Source organism: Lycium barbarum, chromosome 7 (assembly GCF_019175385.1).
Source record: "Lycium barbarum isolate Lr01 chromosome 7, ASM1917538v2, whole genome shotgun sequence".
Taxonomy (NCBI): domain Eukaryota; kingdom Viridiplantae; phylum Streptophyta; class Magnoliopsida; order Solanales; family Solanaceae; genus Lycium; species Lycium barbarum.
Window position 1 is genome coordinate 7,305,900 of NC_083343.1, and position 15,222 is coordinate 7,321,121.

The following is a 15,222-nucleotide window of genomic DNA, read 5'->3' on the forward strand; positions in this document are numbered from 1 at the left end:
AATCATTCCTAATCTAGGGTTTTCAAGAAAACCCATCTCAAGATTCAAGAATCAAGATTTAGGAAATCTTCTTCAAAATCCAAGTCTTTAATTCAAGTTTTGGAACAACTAAGGTATGTAGAACTTCCATCCACATGAGGGAATCTCTATGTTCTTCCCCATGCTTCGTTTCCTTGATATCCATGAAGTTCAAATCTTAGGGCACTAAATCCAACATATTAGTAGCCCGTATTTAAGTATTTATGTACATGAATTTTGTATCTATATTCGTTGTTGTATTCCTAATCTTCCATTACGGTTATTAGGAATCCTAGCTAAATCCATGAATCATGAATTCTTCCTCATGTGTTCTCATTATGTTTATATGAAACTTTATGATTTCATCCAGCAAGTTACAAGCATGTTTTCAAGTCAAGTATATATATATATATATATATGATTATGAACTATTGTTATTACTCATGCATCAAAAACATGTTTTGCAAGACTATGACAAGTTATCTTATGAAACTATATTTACAAGTTATGATTTATGAAAACCATGTACAAGCAAGTTATGATTTATGAAAACCATGTACAAGCAAGTTATGATTTATGAAAATCATGTACAAGCAAGTTATGATTCATGAAAACCATGTACAAGCAAGTTATGATCATGAATACCATGTACAAGCAAGTTACGATTCATGATAACCATGGGCAGCAAGTGCCACTATTTTACATGTTCATGTTTGGGAGTTGCATTAATTACCGAGGAGGGCTTCAGATAGCCTGAAACTACGTAGCCACCGTAGGATGAGGATCGCTCCACCCATGTCCCGGACGATCTCTCATAATGACTGGATCCTTTCATACTTTATTAAATCTCATGTTCCCTGGCAAGGACTGAGTGTTCTGCTGGCGGGACGCAAGCACCAGACCATGGATCGGTTATAAGTTATTGCTCTCCCTACTTATGATATTTTTACCATGTTTTATATGTATATGTATGCACTCATGTCCATGTCCAGGTTTTCAGTTTCAGTTCTTATCATGTTATTCCATGTCCCATGCTATTTCTTTCAGTTGTTTTACATACCAGTACATTCAATGTGCTGACGTCCCCTTTTTATTGCCCGGGGGCCTGCATTTCACGATGCAGGTACTGATACACAGGACGACATATCTGCTCAGTAGGACAACATTCGTATCAGCTTATTGGTGAGCCCCATCTCATTCGGGGTTTAGTCAACTTTTGTTTTATGATTAATTATGCATCTAAGGTATGCTGGGGGCCTTGTCCCAGTAAGTATGTTTTCCAGTCGGATCATGATAGAGGTTTCATAGACTAGACAAGTCAGTTATGTTATGTCAGACATTCGGAGTCGTATAGCCATTTTTGGCTCATTCATGTTATTTCCGCACTCATGTTTAAACAAGTGTTTTTATTAAGTATTATGACTTATTACGTTTTATAAAGGCTCATCATGCATTCACGTTATATTTCCGCTCATGTATGCCTCATGATAGTTCAGCAAGCCATGTGGTTCGCTCGGTCACATGCAGTCAGGCACCGAGTGCCGTGTTACGTCCAGGCCATGGTTCGGGGCGTGACATATATATATATATATATATATATATATATATATATATATATATATATACATACATATATGTATATATATTATATGCATAAAAAAAGTGCAAACTAATAATGTCCAAAAGGGTGGGCCTCATACTAAACAACACCAAGCAATATAAAAAATAAAAAGAAGAAACTATATAAAGCATGAGTTTAGATCCATGCTTCGTCGTCCGTTGTCCCTTAAAAAAAAAAAGAGGGGTGGGCCCCATACTAAATAACACCGAGCCATAAAAAAAAAAAAGTGGAACTCACATCTCCAAACTCACGGGAAAAAAAAATTGGACCCCATGTTATCAAAATCAAGCAATATCAAAAAAAAAAGTGAACCTCATATTAAAAAAAATATAATGTTAAAAAAAAAGTGCAGACTTTGTATTCGTAGCAAACACTAATATAATAAAGTTTTGATACGGAGTACAAATTATAATGTTATATTAATCGTGTTTTAAACATAGTATATGTATATATATTATATGCATAAAAATAGTACAAACTAATAATGTCCCCAAAAAAAAAAAGTGCACCCCATAAAGCCGTGGACCCCATACTAAACAACATCAAGCAATATAAAAAAATAAAAAGTGGAACCCACCATTTCTAAACTCACGGTAAAAAAAGTGGATCCATATTAACAAAATCAAGCAATATAAAAAAATTAAAAAAAAAAGTGAACCCCATATTAAAAAAAAAATAATGTAAAAAAAAAAGTGCAGACTTTGTATTCGTAGTAAACACTAATATAATAAAGTTTTAGATACGGAGTACAAACTACAATGTTATATTAATCGTGTTTTGAACATAGTGTGTATATATATATATATATATATATATATATATGCATAAAAATAGTGCAAATTAATAATGTAAAAAAAAAAGTGCACTCCATATTAAAAAATCAAACAATATTCATGTAATTTCCAAAGTATCTCATTAAGTCAATAATGATGGATTCATTGCCATGTGCGTATCAATCCATTAGTGGGAACAAATGAAATTGCTTTTCTTCCAAAGATTAAGTAGTCAAACCATACAATTTTCTTTCTTTTTTTATATTATCCTGAGATCTAATCTAGATACTAAATTGTTGTATTTGTTATTCTGCCATGTAATTTATTTGTTATGTTTACTAAATAAATATACTTAAAATATCTATATTTTAAAATAAGATAGAATTTAATTACTTTTTTATTTTTATTCTTACTCTAATAAATGTGAAAAGAGATTAATGTCGTAAAAAAAATATATCATGGAGATCAAATAATGAATAAGGTAAATTAGTCAAATTATAATTCTAATCGACGTTTTCTTAAAAAACCATACAAAAGACAACATGACAAGTAAAATGAGCTAAATAGAGAATATTTATCAGAAATTAAAAAATAGTATTTCTTCGTTTAAATAGAAAATCAATTTCTACTTTGTTTCGTTTTAAACATGTAAAATTAATTTAATAATTTGAATTATAATTATCCAAATCAAAATTTGATAAAAAAATAATAAGTATTTTACACCTTTAAATTAATTGAATTAAAATTGAAAGTATCAACTGATGCTTAAATATTGCTATTGTTTTATCTCAAAGAGAGGAAAATAGTTTCCTTTTAAATAAGCCTTCTCTTTAAAAAAATATTAATAAATTTTCCGATTTTGTATTCGTAGCAAACATTAATATAATAAAGTTTTAGATACGGAGCACAAACTATATATTCACTATTCAAAGACAACTACATACACATAAATACACTATAATCTAAAGTGTTGACCCCGTACACGGCACGGGTATAGACCGTCTAGTTTAGTATTATAGAAATGAGAGTTTGGAGGTACGGACAAGGGCTTATGGAAATTCTAGTTTTTCCAAGGATAATCCTATAAATTTGGTATCACTCCTCATGGCTTTTCATTAGACACGTGTACTATATATTAGCCAACACGTGTACCGCCACTAGATACGCCGACATCATAGCCTAATAATCTAATTTTACATTTTTGCGCGGATTGTCCTTCTTTTAGGGTGGTCTTAATTTTTTTCCCCTCAATTTACCGGTCTTTAAATTTTGCCCTTCGCTTGAAAAAGTGATCGAAACTACCCTAAGATTCTGGGTTCAAACCTCCCCTCAGTTAAAAAAAAAAAAATCGCAAAGCAAGACTTTGCAAAAAGTTATGTCTTATGCGGCAGATTTTGCCTTGACATAACTAAAAGTCTGCCAGAGAAGGCAAAACTTTGCTTTATAAGGTAGACTTTGTTTTAAAGCATAACTAAAAGTCTGTCGGAGAGGGCAGAACTTTGCCTTATGAGACAAACTTTTAGATATGCCTTAAGAAAAAGTTCTACCATATGTAGCAGACTTTTAGTTATGCCTTAAGTCAAAGTCTGTCGCATAAGGCAGAACTTTTACAAAGCCTCGCCTTGCAAATATTTTTTATTTTTATGACTAAGCCGGAATTTGAACCCAGAACCTCAAGATATTTTAAATGAAGGATAAAAATTAAAGACGAGCAACTTGACGGCCAAAAACTAAAGACCACCCCCAACAAAGGACAATGGAGCAAATTGCCCATTTTACATTTTATTACTCAAATTCAAAGAACTAAACTTTCTATCTCTTCTGTACTCCTTCAAGCCCGTTACTGTTCTAGTGAATTTTTAAACTTTCTTCCGGGCTTCCCACGTTTTTCACTCTTTCAAACTATGAAAATTTTCTAGGGCAGTTTACAGAATTGCCCTTCTTTTGGAGTGGTCTTTAAATTTTACCCCTCATATTTGTAATCTTTAAATTTTACCCTTCGGTTAAAATCCATGGATCCCAGGTTCGAACCCCCACTCAGTCAAAATTTTTTTAAAGAATCGTAAGGTAGAGTTTGAATTTCGCTATGCCCCTACCGGTAGAATTTTAGTTATGTTTAACCATGCCGATGGGGGCAGACTTTGCTTTGAGACATATATTTTTTGTTACTTTTCAAGGTAAACTTTTAGTTATGCCTTAACTAAAAGTGTGCTCCATAAGACATAACTAAAAGTATGCCAAATAAAGCGGAACATTTTCTTAAGAAAAAGTTATGCCTTATGTGGCATGCTTTTAGTTATGTCTTAACTAAAAGTCTGTCACATGAGGTATAACTAGGAAAAGAGTCTTAACTAAAAGTCTGCTCATAAGTATGCCGGACTCGGCATACAGTTGTTAAGGAATAACAAAAGTTATGCCGGACCCGGCATACTTATGGCAAGTCTACCCATAAGGCATGAGTATATTGGGTCTGACATAACTTTGGTTATTCCTTAATAAGTGTATGTCGAGTCCAGCATACACGCGACTCAAACCTTGCCTTGCGATTTTTTTTAATTTATGCTTGAGCGGGGGGTTCGAACCCAGTACCTGATGATTTCTGCTCGAAGCTTAGAATTGCAATGTGAAGGGCAAAAATTAAAAACCAGCAATATGGGGGGTAAAATTTAAAGACCATAAATATTAGGGGCAAAATTTAAAGGCCACCCCAAAAGAAGGACAATCCGCGCAAAAAATTGAATGGCATGCGACTATACTCTCCATTTTATATAAAAATGTTGCCAAGTGTTGTCCACGTGGATAAATAATGTCACAATGGCACCTGCATGGAAATTTAAAAAAAAAATTGTTTTAAAAAACAAACTGAAAAATAATATTTGTAAAATATCAAAAATTATAGAAAATAGAAAAAATGGAAAAGTTATCTTTTTTTTTTTAAAATAAGAAAACTAATTATTTAGTTCACATTTTTTTTTTCAAAAAAATCAACTTGTCCATTTTTTAAATCTTTTTTTGTTCTGATTTTCTAAATTTTTTGATATTTTTTTTACAAAAATTATTTTTTTCCATTTTTTTTAAAATCCAGATTTTTTTTAAAATTTTGATTTTTTTTTTAAATAATGCAGTTTTAAAAAATATATATATATATATAGTTTTTTTTTATAAAAACAATTATTTTTAATTTTTTATATAGGTGCCACCATAGCATTACTTATGCCATGTAGATAATATTTTTGAGAAAATTTCAGCTTCACTTACCTTTTGAAGAGTAAGTTCATCCATTTAGTTCAGATGTGTTTTGCAAACTAGATAGTGATAGTTTAAGTAGTTTTCTCAACCTTCTGATAGTTCAGGTATGAAACTAAAAAAAAAAAGTGATAGTCGAGGTGTGTTTTTGACCCTTATCTCTTTTTCTACTTTTCAAGGCAAACTTTTTATTACGTCTTAAGGAAAAGTTCCGCCTTATGGGGTATACTTTTAGTTATGCTTTAACTAAAAGTGCGCCCCATAAAACATAACTAAAAGTATGCCCCATAAGGTGGAACTTTTACTGAAAGCATAACTAAAAGTTTGTCTTATAAAGCAAAGTTTATGTCTTAAGGAAAAGTTCTGCCTTATGGACATACTTTTGGTTATGCCCCATAAGGCATAACTAAACTATGCCTTAAGTAAAGTTCTGCCTTATGAGTAGACGTTTAGTTATGCCGGATCCGGCATAACTTTAGTTTTTCCTTAAGGAGTGTATACCTAATCCGGCCTACACGCCCTCCATCCTTGCCTTGCAAAATTATTTTTTTATTTTATGTTTGAGCGGGGGTGGTTCGAACCCAGAACCTTAGGTATTCACCACCTTTTCAAGTGAAGGGCAAAACTTAAAGACTACAAATATAGGAGACAAAATTTAAAGATCACGCAAAAGAAGGACAATCAGCGCAAAAAAAAAGATCTGTAGTCCCCTAAGATAGCATTCGTGATACTTTGCCAAAACATGGAGAGCAGCGCAACAAAACGATAAGACAGAGAAACACCAGCACTCCTAAATCTCTACCATATTTGTTAACACTAATAATACCACGAAACATCAAAACAAAAAACTTTCATTTCCATGTCCACAAAACATCAAAACTCTCAACTGGTAATTAGTGATTTTTAAGAGTATATAACATACACATTAAAGAGATTAATAGTTAATGTTGTTAATTTAAAAAGTTATTTGACTATATTATAATCTATCTCTCCTCAATGTAATTAGTAATTAATAAATTTTTTAAAAAGGTTTGTTTAGATCATTTGTCAAACAAGGATAAATTTGAAAAATAATTAATACTCCATCCGCCTCAATTTACATGAACCTATATAACTTTAAAAAATATGTGAGTGTAAGAAGTCATTCTTTACCGTTTCAATTAAGAACTCATGATTGACAATGAATAAATTAATTTTTCCATTCCATTTTTGTCTGGAAAGATCTCTTTGGATATGAAATGATAATGTTGATCAGTGTTTTATGAATCTTCCGTACCCACGCAAGAGTCCGCATCAAGTTACTACATGTTCAAACAATAAATGAAATATAACCATGGTTCTCATTTTTTCACATTATGAACTGTTGGCGCCATGATACTAAAATAATGATAAGGGGTCACAAAGAGAGCAAATTTAGTGCTGAATATTTACCGCATAAGTTAGAGCTCACTTTAAAACGCAATTACAGATATATCCAATTCTAAAACCTGTTGGAATTACAGAAGAAGTGTAGAATATATCAGTATTCTGGTGCCGTCACACAGATAAAGTATATTAGATTGTTCAAAATAATTCAAACCATTTGATACAAGTGGATGTGCATTCCTACCCTTGGACACTACAGTTCAATAATCAGAACAGACTAAGGTAAAGAGGTGTTGAGAGGCAATATCACAACACTTACTCCGAAATTGAAATTTAAATACTTCTGCTTGATTTGCTGACGGTATTCAGATCATCAAATTACATGACTGTGGATAGTGTCTTAGTGACATTAACCTGCTCAAAGTTTGCTTATAAGGCTACAAAGTAGTACAATCATTAGGCTTTTCGGACTATAACTCTCCGTTCTCGTTTGTACTCCACTTCATCCCTTTGATGCATAATTATCAGTGCTCTCCTTACCTGAGAATATTCAGCACTTGCATCAACACAAGGAAGTCTAAGAGTATTGTTACATATAACTCTAGGCTTCTACCAGTTTCCTACCAAAAAAGAGTATCAGAAAGGCACCAAAAATCAAATAAATGGAGAAAATAGGTGGGAATATATTATGATTTATGACAAAAGGCATATATGTGAACCAGTGAAAGGACTCTTACAATTGATTCATTCAAGCCCATCCTAGTCAGGTCATCAATTAGCCGTCTCTCTGATATATGACTACCAATACCCATTCTTCTCTTAATTTGAGCTTCGGCTTGCTATTCATCCATAAAAAAAAAAAATTAACTTTATCAAAACTGTGACTGGAAGGACGTATAGCTGGAACATTTATGAGTATTTGTTGCACAAGAGTCAAACCTTTATCTCATTTGCCATCTCAGGAGTAAGGTTTATGTGTTGATTGATTCCAGATCGTGCTGCATCCATTGTGGAATTGTTGAAGAGCCTAATTGCTTCCAAGACATGATCCTCATTTGCGACTTGGGAGCTAAAGTCATGATATGAGGAAGATTATTGATTAAAAACTGTTTGTATAAACAAAGCTAAAAGGATAAGGATAACAGTGAAATGAAACACATGGAAAAAGGGAATTCTCCTAAACAGCTTAAATGGCATAGCTAATAGCAGGATGATTCAATCTTTGAGGCATTTGATCACAAAGAAGCAAGTTATAATCGTTTGTTACTTACAGTCTCATTCTTGCAAGAGCTTCACTCAACCTCACTATGGCCTCTAGCTGCCGCACAGTAATTGGTATTACTGCTGCTTCCCCAGTTTCATTCGACTGCCGCCTCATATCCTGCAGCAGATAGGAGAAGAAGCAAATATCAGTGATAGATACAGCATATTTACAATCAAGAAGGGTTTGTACTGAAATGTTGTTGGGAATCTAATTCTGGACAATTCCCGTAGAGAGCCTGTTGATATAATTACCTGCCTAATTTTGACATAACTTTCTTGTAACATTGAAGCTGCAGAATCTGATAGTCGCGGATGACAGTTGGTCTTACAATATTGTATATATCTGCAACAGGAACTCATTTGCTTCAACATTGAGACCTTGAAAATTACAACAATAGTGAAGTGCATAACGTTAAGCCATATTAAGAACCAACCTTTTCAGCCAATTATACTCCTTAGAAGTTCTAGTGTCATCCCTAGATGCTTCAGCGGATGCATGGACCTTGATAATATGGCTAGCAATACTCTGTAGTGCAAGAAACATTCAGTAACTGGAAATACAAGTTCTTGCATTTTTTACACTAAATAAGCGACCTAGCAAAGCCTGCTTCAAATTGTGTCAATGAAATATTTTCAAAATTAACTACCCATTGATATGTGATTTCATGCCCAACACCCTAAGTACACTACCTAGACACCTCATTCTTGATCAAAATGAAGTCCGTGCTGCACAAATATTCATTTCACCCACAGAATTGAGAATTGAGAGATTGTCTTACCTTATCCTGACTGTACATCCTGATGTCTTTCACAATGAAAATCAAATCAAATCTTGAAAGAATTGTTGTCTGCAAGTCAATGTTATCTTGTGCAGTCTGCAATGCAAACAACACTTCAGCTCCTGCTCTATTGCCAATATAAGCTGCATCAAGTGTAAAAACATTAAAACAATTGAAAGAATTATACAGACCTTGAGATCATCATAGCGTCCAGATGGAGGATTAGCCGCTGCAAGCACGGAGGTTCTTGAATTAAGGACTGTTGTTATTCCAGCCTTAGCAATGGAAATTGTTTGCTGCTCCATCGCTTCATGAATAGCAACTCTAGATAACCAGTAAGAAGCTCTTTAGAAACTCTCATGAGACAAAAGAGTAGAAAAAGGAATGAAGTTCTAACTATAATCTACCTATCTTCTGCCCTCATTTTGTCGAACTCATCAATACAGACAACTCCTCCATCTGCCAAGACCATGGCTCCTCCTTCTAGGTAAAACTCACGCTGAATTGTTTTATAAAGAAACTCATCATTTCAGAATACATTGAAAATGGAACATTTATCTGAAACGTCTTCTAGACTAGGGCACAAATAGAGACTTACGGAGCTATTATCCCTAATGACAGAAGCTGTGAGACCAGCAGCTGAAGATCCTTTGCCAGAAGTGTATACAGCTACTGGGGCCGTCTTTTCCACAAATTTTAGGAACTAAATGGAAAAATAAAACAATTCAGACCCTCATTTGCATTGGAAATAGAAACAAGAATAAGTAACAAAACAAAAACTTGCAAACCAAATGCCAAATTAAATGGCTCTCATGAAAATGAAATTTCATATTAATAACAAACTGCCACCGTTTAATCATTGAGTAAAAATGACCTGTGATTTAGCAGTTGAGGGATCCCCCAAGAGCAATACGTTGATGTCACCTCTTAACCTTACACCATCGGGCAAGAACTGCAAAAACAGAGTTCGAAATTAACCAATAAATAAACAAAGAACAATTGACATTGAAGGAAAACTGACATACCTTCCTTGACCCTCCGAATAAAAGGCATGCTACAGCTTTCTTGACATCAACATGACCAAATATTGAGGGAGCAATCTTTGAGCATATCTTTTCATAAGCATTACTATCAGATGCAAATTTCAGAAATTCTTCTTTCTGCATAAAGGAAGGCCATAAGAACTGATACATAAGGGAATATCCAAACAGACTAAAACCAAGACCAGAATGGAAAAACTAATGCGATGTAAAGACTCCAAACAGAATGGCACATATCAGCATACTTTAAGCAAACTGTTATATCCTCTAAATGTAAAGCTTATTCCTTCAGTACTTGATCTGGCTATAAAGAGGTAAAGTCTTCCCCAACATTACTTAATCTTCCCAGCCTTTTTCCAGTCTATGTTCATGCTTATGTGTGAGTTTTTCTACTGTGAGTTGTAAGAGATTCATAGGTGGAGACAATCATCTATACGAAGTCACCTCAATTGAAAGCAGCTAACTGTAGTTTAAAGCTCTCAATCAACACGTGCTATTCATAATTTAGAAATTACCTCATCTACCGTGAAGTTGGCGGGCCCTCGAGAATTGGTCTCATTTGTTTCTTCCATTCCAACAACTCTAACATAAGGCTGCCTAACAGCAACAGCTCCTTTGTGACTGCATCCCAGTTCAGAACATAGAACCCAAAGTTAAAAAAAGATCTGATAACAATGAAGTGACAACACTACATAATTGAATTTTTTTTAATCAGTTGTTAGACTCTTACGATGTCGATGAATTTGCAGCCTGGAAGATACTGTAGATCCCCATTATAGTCAGCCTTGTACCAGGCACTATAGTTTGAACAAGATGGCGATCTATAGACAGAAGCATATTTCTTGGCAGCTCTCCAGTAGGAACGTCCTATAATTACCTCAACAGAAAACACAAATGAGATGAGAATATGATCATAAAGAAAGCCATTGCTGACAGCAGTCAAGCATCTCTTCTGCAACTAAAACTTTTTCCCTCACCTCAGGGTTTTCCTGCAATTTGAGCGTCTGCTGGTCAACATACTTACTTTTATCTGGAACCACTACCCATGGATCAATAGGACATGGATCCTCCCCCACCTGCAAAAATTATTACCATTAGAATGTCATCCTAATTAAAAATTCAAATGAAGAGTTACCGATTTTTATCCCATTAACCTGAGGAACATGATCACAAGAACGTGGTACAACAGCTCCTCCAAGCCCTGGACGGCAAGGGACGATCTTCACATTTTTGCAGTTCTTACATAGCAAGGTCACATAAGTTGCCTTCGCTTTAGTCCTTGATGCAGCAATAACAATCCCAGATACCTTGACCAGCTTCGAAATACATTGTGCCTAAACAAAACAATTAGGATTGTACAAATAAGGGGATAAGTACACCAATTAGAGAAACCTAAGAAAATCAAGAAAAAGGCAAAGTTCAAACAGAAAACTAACCCCAAGGGAACGCATTGACATTGAATCCTGCTCTGACCTCAAGAGTATTTGTACTTCACCAATCTCCGGCTCCTCCATTTCTCCACTCTCACCAGCTACCCTCGATCTCAGACTTGCAAGAACCTCAGCTGCTGCAGTTTCAAACTACAAACCCCAGACACAAGAAAACCAAGTGTCATTCAGTAGTTGGTTCTTGAATTATTAGACATCAAAGATATTACAGTATTAATTCAAGACGATTATACACTGATCTTAAATATACTTTTCACTTTACAAGAAGGCTTTTCCAGTTCAGTCACATAAACTACATTACTATCCACAAATCGCAAAGGTCAATTTTTATCTAGAACAATTCCTGAACAAGTGCCAAAGTTTCACAAATCATTCACCTATCACAAATGAATAGTACTGGTTGCATGATTGACGACAATGCAGGTACCTATAGGAGGACATAACTAGAAACAAATAAAGTATGTATATATATCTAGAGGGGCAAATTATCATGTCAATTCCATGCCTCTATTTAACAGTAGATGTAGCTTTTCAGCAGGTAATAAGGACACATCCACTACCTTCAGTTCTAACCCCATCCCAAAATAAAACTATTTCATAACTCAAAAATGCAAATATATGCAAATTCCACAAATGCATATACTGCATACATTTACATTTTTGAAAAGACAAATTTGTGAAAACTGCACCCATTTGTTGAGCATGGAGTAAATTATGCTTGAGCATACATCAATCTGACCATAAACTTCAAGGGCAAAAAGCTTGTATATACATAAACTACAATAAAAACAAACCATAAAAAGTCATCAATCACTATACTTTACCATTATCAACACATAATCATTCATTTCAACATATCCACATGTAATTACAAAAAAGGACAAACTAAATCCATTAAACTCTCAAGTTCATTAATCACCGATTCACAGCCACAAATCAACAGAATCATAATCCAACATAATCATTCAGTTTCAACAAATCCAATGTAATTACAACAAAAGAACAAACAAAATCCACTAAGCTTTCAAGTTCATCAACCACAAATTCACATCAACACATGGCTAACAACACAGAGAAATCAGTAACGCTTTCCAGTATCAACACAATCATAATCATTCACTTCAACAAATCCAAATATAATTACAAATTAAGTCCATTAAACTCTCAAGTTCATCAACCACAAATTCAGACATAAATCAACACAGTCATAATCAAACATAATCATTCATTTTCAACAAATCCAAATGTAACTACAACCAAAGGACAAATTAACAACACAGTCATATATCAGTAGCCTTTTCCATTAACAACAAGCCATAATCATTCATTTTCAACAAAATCCAAATGCAACTACAACAAAAGAACAAATTAATAACAGTCATCTATCAGCACCCTCCTTTTTGATTAACAACTTCATTTTCAACAAATCCAAATGTAATTACAACAAAAGGACGAGTTAACTCCATTAAACTCTCAAGTTCATAGTCATAAATCAACAATCATAACCCACAAATTCACAGTCATAATCAGTCATTTTCAACAAATCCAAACGTAATTACAACAAAAAGGACAAATTAAATCCATTAAACTCTCCAAATAAACTTCAAGTGCAAAAACCTAGTATTTACACAGGGGCGAATCCAGGTATAAAAATTGGGTCACGTGAACACATATAATCCGTAAAATATATCTAATATTAACTAAATGAATACATGCTCAAACTAGACAGAATGGAGCACTACCTAAGTGCTACCTTTAATATCGAACCCTACTAAATGCACTTTTGCATCTTTTAAAAAAAAAAAAAAAACTAAGGCGAACTGTATCTCTTGAAATTCTAGATTCGCCTCTATTTACACAAACCACAAAAACACATAAAAAGTCATAAATCAATAACATTTTCCACTATCAACACAATCATAATCCAACATAGAGTCCGTTTGAATTGACTTATAAGCTGTTTTCAGCTTTTTTGAGTGTTTGACTGGCCAGCTTAAAGCCATTTTGTGCTTAAAATAAGCACAAAAAAATAATTAGATCTATTTGGCTTAGCTTATCTAAAACAGCTTATAAGCCAAAAAAAAAAAAGTTGGCCTACCTTAATTTTTTTTTTTTTTTACTTATAAACTGTTTTCAGCTTATAAGCTGCTTTTTTTAAGAGCCTGTTTGGATGAGCTTATGCTAAGCTAAAAAAAATAAGTTGGGGTAATCTAAATTATTATTTTTAGCTTATAAGCTGCTTTAGATAAGTTAAGTCAAATGAACTCAATTATTTTTTTGAGCTTATTTTAAACACAAAATGACTTTAAGCTGGCCAACCAAACACTCAAAAAAACTGAAAACAATTTATAAGCAACTAATAAGCCAATCCAAACGGGCTCTAAGCCTATCCAAACAGGCTCATAATCATTCATTTTCAACAAAAAGGAAAAAAAAATAAACTCTCAATTAATTATTCCTTACGAGTGGAAGGTAATCGGCGGGATTTTGACGAAGGAGTTCGGGTAGGGTTTGGTCTCTCTCATAGGAAAGGAGATCGGATAAGTTAATAATGAGGTAATTTTGGTTCTCCAGGAGCGCTTCTCTGTAAGGAAAGACGTTCGCCTGAGACTTATCAGGGAAGTTACGGATGAACTCCTTGAATTTCCTGAGGATGACGTGGCGGCTCGCGCCTCCGTCTTCGGCTGCAGCGCCGCCGCCGTGAGGGAACTGCGCTTGGTCGCTGTAGTACACTGCTCCTTCGTCCCAACCCGACATCTCGGCCGTATGCTTTCTCTCTCTAGAATTTGTGAGATATCTGTGTGTGTTGTGTTGTGTTGTGTTGTGTTGTGTTGTGTTCTCTCTTAGTGGGCTTTGCTATGAGGGTTTAACAGAAGAAAGGAGGGGTGGGTGATTTTTTTGGCGGGAAATCAGTTGGCGGGAAAATGTGGTCACGTGAGGAGCACGTGTGTGGATGGAGAGAGGGGAGAGATGGGGATACGACTGTGATATAAACTTTTTTTTTTTTTTTTTTTTTAAGGATATTTTAAAAAAATGTAGAGATGTTGAAAATATTTACATCACGTAGCCCAATATATGACAGGATATCTGGGGAAATTAGATGTGATATAAACTTTTTCTTTTTTTAAGGATATTTTCATAAAATATACATATTTTGAAAATATTTACATCACGTAGCCCAATATACGACATTATATATGGGGAAATTAGGTGTGATATAAACTTCTTTTTTTAAGGATATTTTCATACAATATATATATTTTGAAAATATTTACATCACGTAGCCCAATATACGACAGTATATTTGAGGAATTTTTTTATACATAATGTATCAACCTTGTATTAAAGTATATAAAAGATGTTTACACACAAATCAATGTATAATAAAAAATTAGGCATAGATAATACTAAGTGACACCTCTCTACGGACTCTATTGACATTTATCTTTTTTTTCTTTTTTTTGATTTTTTCCTATTTATGTGCTATATTAAAAAGTTCAAAAGTCATTTATGTGTTAGTAAATGGGTGCTCCAAATTAAATGAGTATTTATTGTTATATTAGTACATATTTTCCCTTCTTTTTTCCCCCCAGTTATTGCATCCCATTATACCCGTTTCATTTTGGGAAGTTTCTATAACATTAATTATATTTTAATAGCTCTTAAATA

At 33.8% G+C, this 15,222-nt stretch overlaps 1 protein-coding gene across 1 annotated transcript; it reads right to left on the reverse strand.

Moving 5' to 3' along the window:
* Positions 1-7,175: 7,175 nt before the first annotated feature.
* LOC132603050 (DNA replication licensing factor MCM5) lies at positions 7,176-14,394 on the reverse strand. Its single transcript, XM_060315914.1, has 18 exons — positions 14,017-14,394; positions 11,542-11,685; positions 11,260-11,439; positions 11,083-11,181; positions 10,836-10,972; positions 10,621-10,726; positions 10,091-10,225; positions 9,940-10,017; positions 9,664-9,768; positions 9,473-9,564; positions 9,257-9,389; positions 9,066-9,161; positions 8,721-8,812; positions 8,539-8,629; positions 8,295-8,404; positions 7,963-8,092; positions 7,761-7,862; positions 7,176-7,563 (listed from the first exon to the last, which is right to left on the reverse strand). The coding sequence occupies exons 1-18, from the start codon at positions 14,308-14,310 to the stop codon at positions 7,480-7,482; spliced, it is 2,208 nt and encodes a 735-aa protein (XP_060171897.1). The 5' UTR covers positions 14,311-14,394; the 3' UTR covers positions 7,176-7,479.
* Between the last annotated feature and the right edge of the window lie 828 nt (positions 14,395-15,222).

Bases quoted from the DNA above. Each gene is read 5' to 3' on its own strand.
- LOC132603050 (XM_060315914.1), bottom strand. From the start codon at position 14,310: ATGTCGGGTTGGGACGAAGGAGCAGTGTACTACAGCGACCAAGCGCAG. The intron at 10,226-10,620 runs GTAATTTCTAAA...TCCTTTATGCAG, and splicing joins CCAACTTCACGGTAGATGAG to AAAGAAGAATTTCTGAAATT. The intron at 9,390-9,472 runs GTAGATTATAGT...CTGGTTATCTAG, and splicing joins AAAATGAGGGCAGAAGATAG to AGTTGCTATTCATGAAGCGA.